At 41.9% G+C, this 5,729-nt stretch overlaps 1 protein-coding gene across 1 annotated transcript; it reads right to left on the bottom strand.

Annotated features, from left to right (window-relative positions):
- Positions 1-816: 816 nt before the first annotated feature.
- On the bottom strand, positions 817-5,090 carry LOC104959315 (contactin-1-like). The gene is made up of 10 exons (XM_010787182.1): positions 4,991-5,090; positions 4,506-4,673; positions 4,095-4,244; positions 3,946-4,016; positions 3,594-3,846; positions 3,362-3,483; positions 2,582-2,771; positions 2,374-2,495; positions 1,850-2,006; positions 817-1,767 (listed from the first exon to the last, which is right to left on the bottom strand). The coding sequence occupies exons 1-10, from the start codon at positions 5,088-5,090 to the stop codon at positions 1,685-1,687; spliced, it is 1,416 nt and encodes a 471-aa protein (XP_010785484.1). The 3' UTR covers positions 817-1,684.
- Between the last annotated feature and the right edge of the window lie 639 nt (positions 5,091-5,729).

Below are 5,729 nucleotides of genomic sequence, written 5' to 3'. Positions count from 1 at the left end.
ACATAAGATTAAGGAAAAAACAAAACAATATTTTGATTTGAACTGAAACAGCATACAGACAAAATAATGATATGCAACACTTCCTTATTTACAAGTGATAAGAAGAAGCAGAGTTCTGATTATGTGTGAAACAGCATGAAGGCAGGTGTGAACATATTGCTTTCATTCACTTTTCTGCAGTAACATTTAGGTGTATACCAATTAATAAAGGATAAGATTAATATATGTCACAATTTCCAATAGAATTGAGATGTGCCAAATGATACAGGGAACGGTGTAAATGGCACATAGACATACTGCCATCTGCTGATGGAAATCCACACATTACATTTCAGTTGCAGGCATTGACATTATAGTATCCTGAACTCCCAACACTGCATGGATAAATTGCAGCTTAGTACCAAAAATGTGGTTTGGTCATTTGTCTCGAGTCATGTACGTATATTTTCGGAATATAAGGCGCACCTGAATATAAGCCGCAGCAGCGGCATACACTCTCGTTTCCACTTTTACTTTTGCGCCGCTACTGTCTCACTCTTTTCGGCCTCCAGCTTTTCCTGCTGGAACCCGCCGCTTAAAGTCGGGTCCGCGGACCGGCCATAGAGCCCACAGAGTTAAAGGTGGTGGCCGTTAGCTGTAAAAATCCATAGATTAGCCGCACCGCTATATAAACCGCAGCGTCGAAAAATTGGGGAAAAGTCGCGGTTTATAGTCCGAAAATTACGGTAGTTTGATCTTTCCTTTTTATTCTGAGATCCCACTGTAATGAAAGGAACACCAGTACTATTTTAAAATGGCTAAACCAATGACACGATCCAGATTGTTATACTCTGTTTAATGGTTTTGCAGCCTGACATAAAGGAACTTAGCATATACATATATGTGATATACGGATATTTCTTCCAACCCTGGCTTCATTCAAAGTGATATGGCTTTCATTGTTGCAGCGAGAACTCATAACTCTTAAATTGTCTATGCATATGACACTAGTGAGGATGGAGATTTAAATGAACAATTTAGCAAGCATCTTATGTATCTGTAATACAGCACCATGGAGCCTGTAGAAAAAAATGTACTTAAGAGATGAACAAAAGAGATTATGAAGAATAAGTTTGTTTAAAATATGTGATATTGTATGTGCTACAAAAAAGGGTGAATTACATAAAATCTAAACACAGTCACACATTATTCTCTGCTCATTCCAAATGCAGTGATTATCATACAGCGCTTTTCATTGCTTGACCCTGTGAGAAATGGATGTGTTAAATTCTACCTTGGCACCGCTTTCCAGTTTCAACATCTGGATCCTGGATGCTTTTTTCTATATGAACACATTTTGAGCTTAATCACATAATCTAACAAATATTATTGGTTCATTCGTTTTGGCTTGAAAAATGGGTAAGACATAGTTTATTTAGATTTTCTCATATCATCCAGTACAGAAGTCTTACTCAGTTATACAGCACAGTTGTGTTCATTTAGGAGATGAAGCACATCCTTACTACGTGTTGGGTTCAACACCCAATGCTTTTTTTGGTGAAAAACAACTTCCTGTTGCAACAGAACAGATGCATGACACATGATTTTAACCACTATCAGAGTGTTTGGAAGTGAAAACTGGATCCCTTCTATTCAAATGTACTTCCCAGAGTCTATTATATACACATGTCACTTGAGGCAGAGCTTAAATTTCCAATCCCACAATGCCGAGCGCCAGCAGCACCATAGACGCCAGGCTTAGAGTGGGTGTGATGGTTGGTGCTTCACCTGAGGAAGAGAAAACAACATGAGACAGATGGACCAAGAGGACATAATGTATTATATATATATTTACATTTTCTAGCCTTACCCTTGATACTAATCATCCTGACTGGGCCATCCCCTCCTTCATAACGTCCGCATACCAACAGCTCAAAGTCTCCCATCTGAGGCATGGGGAAGTCCATGAAGTGCCAGCCAGTCATATAGACTTTCCCATAGATGTAGCCTGTCTTTCTGAACATAACCTTGAAAAGAAAAAGTATTGGATCTTCAACTTTTCCATGTAGACTCTGGAGTTTAAGTGGGGACATTTTTGATCTGATTTTCGATTTTTAAGGGGGGTTAGTGTCTGTATTTTGGCTACAACGTTTATTAAAGGCTTCTTTAAGTTGCTTAAATTAGACTTCAAAAACAAATAACAAACTAAAACAACACACCTTTGCTTAAAATGTATGTCATATGTATTAGCACAATCAAAAATGTGAGTTTTCTTGTTTCCATAGAGGCTACCATCACCACAGAACCACCTGAGGACACTGCAAGGTTTCCAATGGAAAAACGTATTTATAGACTTGATAGATAGCAGCCTTAATAGAAGTATTCCACACTCACCTTGTAGTAAAGGGGGAAGGAAATATCGCCAAACCAGTCATACGAGATATGTTCCCACCACACATACAACCACTGTCCTGTCCAGGTAACATAGCGCCACATCCTGGGAGGGTCTGGTGGGGCTGGAGACAAAACACAGGTATTTGCTCGGACCATATCTATACCGTAACTCTCATTGTAGGTGTTTATAGTCCATATTTTTTCTTACGTGCTCTCTTTGTGAACATCTCGCAGTGTTCCCCAGGGGGTCCGAGGCCAGCTCCATTGAAGGCCCGGACCTCGATAAGGTAGTGAGAGTCGGGCAGCATGTTCTCCAACCGGGTCTGGTTCAGTGAGGCTGAAACAAATATACGGTGTGCTCCTGGCTCCGGATCATCGTACTTTCTCCAGTATTTCACCTGGAAAGGAAAAAAAAAAAAAAAAAGTTATCACTGGATAAAGAGTGAACACTCCCGGCTACGGTGTTGTTGATACCCTGCTAGCTCGCTAACACTGACATGAAGTCAATGCAATTACATGTAGAATGCAGGGTAACTTATAAGACAATTACAAATGAAAAGTGGTTATGGTACTCCTTGCAAGGGCAGAATCTTAAGTCATTAGTTGTCCTGTAACCTCCAAAATGGTATATTCTGCCACCAGCAGTTAGTTGGAGTTTGTTGCCTTTAGCAATCGTTGGTGCTGTGATTTGTTAATTTAATTGCACTATGAGCAGACTAAGAAGGCAGGTATGAGCAGTTTGAGCCTAATGTGTTGACAAGTTAAACGTTTAACTTGTTTTTTCAAACTTAATCCAAAGTTAAAGTCTTTACCATTAATTAAATATTCCACATTCTCACTTATTTGACACCTTGAGTAGTTTTGAGTCACCATTTAAAATGTCTACCGGTTCTGTGTGAAGAGATAGTGTGTCTTTCATAAGCCTTAAGGCATTTGAGACCAAAATCTTTAGTTAGTGTATGCAACTTGGAGAGTAAAAGCTGTGTACCTGGTATCCCTCAATGTACTGCTGTAGGCCGGTACCAGTGTCCATCACAGGCAACCACCAGACCACAGCTTCAGTGGAGGAAACAGGCCTGGCGTAGATATCTGTTGGAGACTCTATCGGTACTGGAGACAGACAAATGGATGGGAAAAGAAAACATTTTAGTCAACCCTATTCGTTAATGTCCTCCCTTTCTTCTCATTGGAATCAAACCATGCTGAAATTAAATCCTCACCATCTCTTGGGTAGTAGATGACCTTGGTGAGGCTGTATGGTCCATCTCCTTTCGCGTTGAAAGACTTGATCTTCACCTGAAACTCTCTGACCTGGAAATCTTCTTCTGTGGGAATGAAGTAAGAGTCCCTGTGAACGTACCGCCTCGTCTCGGGGTCCGAAATGGTCTCGTACCACCAGTCGTACGCGTCGTGAGGCTTGAATGCCACGATGTAGCCAAACTTTTTGCCGGAGAAATACCAAGGCTCCACAGGCTAAGGGGTCAGGAGTGGAAAGAGTAAAGGAAAGGAAAAACACCTTAGACTTTGTAGTAGTATTTTGGATCAAGCGACGTTAACTGAGGGCTTACTTACAGTCCATGTGATGACGATCTCACCATTTCTACCTCCGTAACCCTCCACATCAGTGGGAGAAACCACTGGTTCTGAGAAGGAAGAGAAAGGCCATTAGTGTTAAGTCTTGACAAAAAATAATGTGTCAGGTGTCAGTTCTCTCTTCTTACGAGCGTCCCAGGTTTTGATCTTGAGGGAGGGGATGCTGGACTCCCCGGAGCCGTACTCGTTGGTGGCGATGATCCTGAACTGATACTCCATCCAGGGGTACAGTTCTGTGACTTCTGCCTTCTCAGAATGGCCATCCAGAAAGGTTGGAGCTTAAGGAGACACATATAGTATGTTGACTTAAAAATAATTGTGTTTAATTTTCTGTCTCTTGTTTGGGTGCAAGTAGACTTCATTTGCAGGATAAAGCAGACGTGATGTCAGAATGCTGGATTTAAAACGAGAGGGCCCCCTACTGGCAGTGAGCAGTATCAAAAAGTCAGTCAACTTCCAGTTTGTGTGTACAGACAGAGAGATCGGAATACCGTTTCCCACAATCCCGAATATAAAAACAAATATAAATCAGTACTCACAAGTTTTGGCGTCCTTCCAGTCGTCTTCATTCAGGGACCAGAAGTGTCTGGTCTGGATGGTGTAGGAGAGGATGGGGCTGTTATGCTCTGACCCTCCAGTCCATAATAACTTCACCCATGAGTCCCCGATCTCATCCACTCGGATCACCCCGGGAGGCCCAGGAACACCTGGATCAGGAAGGGAATACGCAGGGATTATTCATTTTCTGTACATTTGCTCAGAGTAAAAAAAACAAGCTGGCTGGTGTGATGGGATCAACAATGCCAAATCAAGCCAGAGGCGTCAGGTATGGGGGCCAATCGCCACCTTGACTCATTGATTTTAATCTAAACTGCACATCTGTAAAGTTTTGTGACTGCAAGGAAGTTATAAGGGTCGTACAAATCTGTCAAAGGACACACACTTTCAAATTAAAACCAACATGGCTGACGCTGCTGGTGATTGGCATCTATGATCCTTTTAGACAGAGCATGCTGGGACGTACCAACAATCTTGAGGTCAGCGTAATGCAAGAGCTCGCTGCACCCGCACGGAGCTAGTGGGCAGGCGTAGCGACCAGTTCGTGCGTAGCCAAATCTGGACATATCTTTATTCTCAGATCACCACTGCCATCTTCAACTCTGAACACCCAGGAAGCAAAAAAAACATGAGCATGAGAGTGGAAGAGGAAATAGGGGGGTAAAAATAAATAGGGAGGGGGGGGGAGTGCAAGAGACAATATAGATTCATTAGCTGAGGGTGGTCAAGACCGGTTTGTGAAGTAAGATGTTAAAATTAATGAGGCCTACTACCAAAACGCGGTTTTCCCCCGTAGTGATCCACTCGAGTAGTGAAAGTCGATGATCCTGTAGTCGATGGTCCAGATGAATGTGACGTCCAGCATGGGGTCAATGAGCGCCCACACTCAGGATCACCTCATCACCGTAACCTTCACCTCAGTGTCCTCAGGGTGGTTCTGTGATGAGTGGGTACGCCCTATGGAAACAAGAAAACTCACATTTTGATTGTGTCTAATACATATGACATACATTCAAGCAAAGGTGTGTTGTTTTAGTTGTTATTTGTTTTGAAATCTCAACTAAAGCAACTTTAAAAGTCTTTAATAAACGTTGTACCAAATAACAGACACTAAACACCCAAAAATAAAAATCTGATCAAAAAAGTCCCCACTTGAACCCATTAGCAGCCACATGTTGAATGCCATGGCCAAAATTTTTATGAGT

This window comes from Notothenia coriiceps, unplaced genomic scaffold, assembly GCF_000735185.1.
Source record: "Notothenia coriiceps isolate Sejong01 unplaced genomic scaffold, NC01 NC01_scaffold00030210, whole genome shotgun sequence".
Classification (NCBI taxonomy): Eukaryota; Metazoa; Chordata; class Actinopteri; order Perciformes; family Nototheniidae; genus Notothenia; species Notothenia coriiceps.
The sequence above is the reverse complement of the archived record's forward strand: the minus strand, read 5'-3'. Positions and strand labels throughout refer to the sequence as shown.

Coding starts and splice junctions, on each gene's coding strand:
- LOC104959315 (XM_010787182.1), bottom strand. CDS start 5,090: ATGTCCAGATTTGGCTACGCACGAACTGGTCGCTACGCCTGCCCACTA. Junction 4,245..4,505: donor CTGGAAGGACGCCAAAACTT/GTGAGTACTGAT, acceptor TGTCTCCTTAAG/CTCCAACCTTTCTGGATGGC. Junction 4,017..4,094: donor GATCAAAACCTGGGACGCTC/GTAAGAAGAGAG, acceptor CTTCCTTCTCAG/AACCAGTGGTTTCTCCCACT.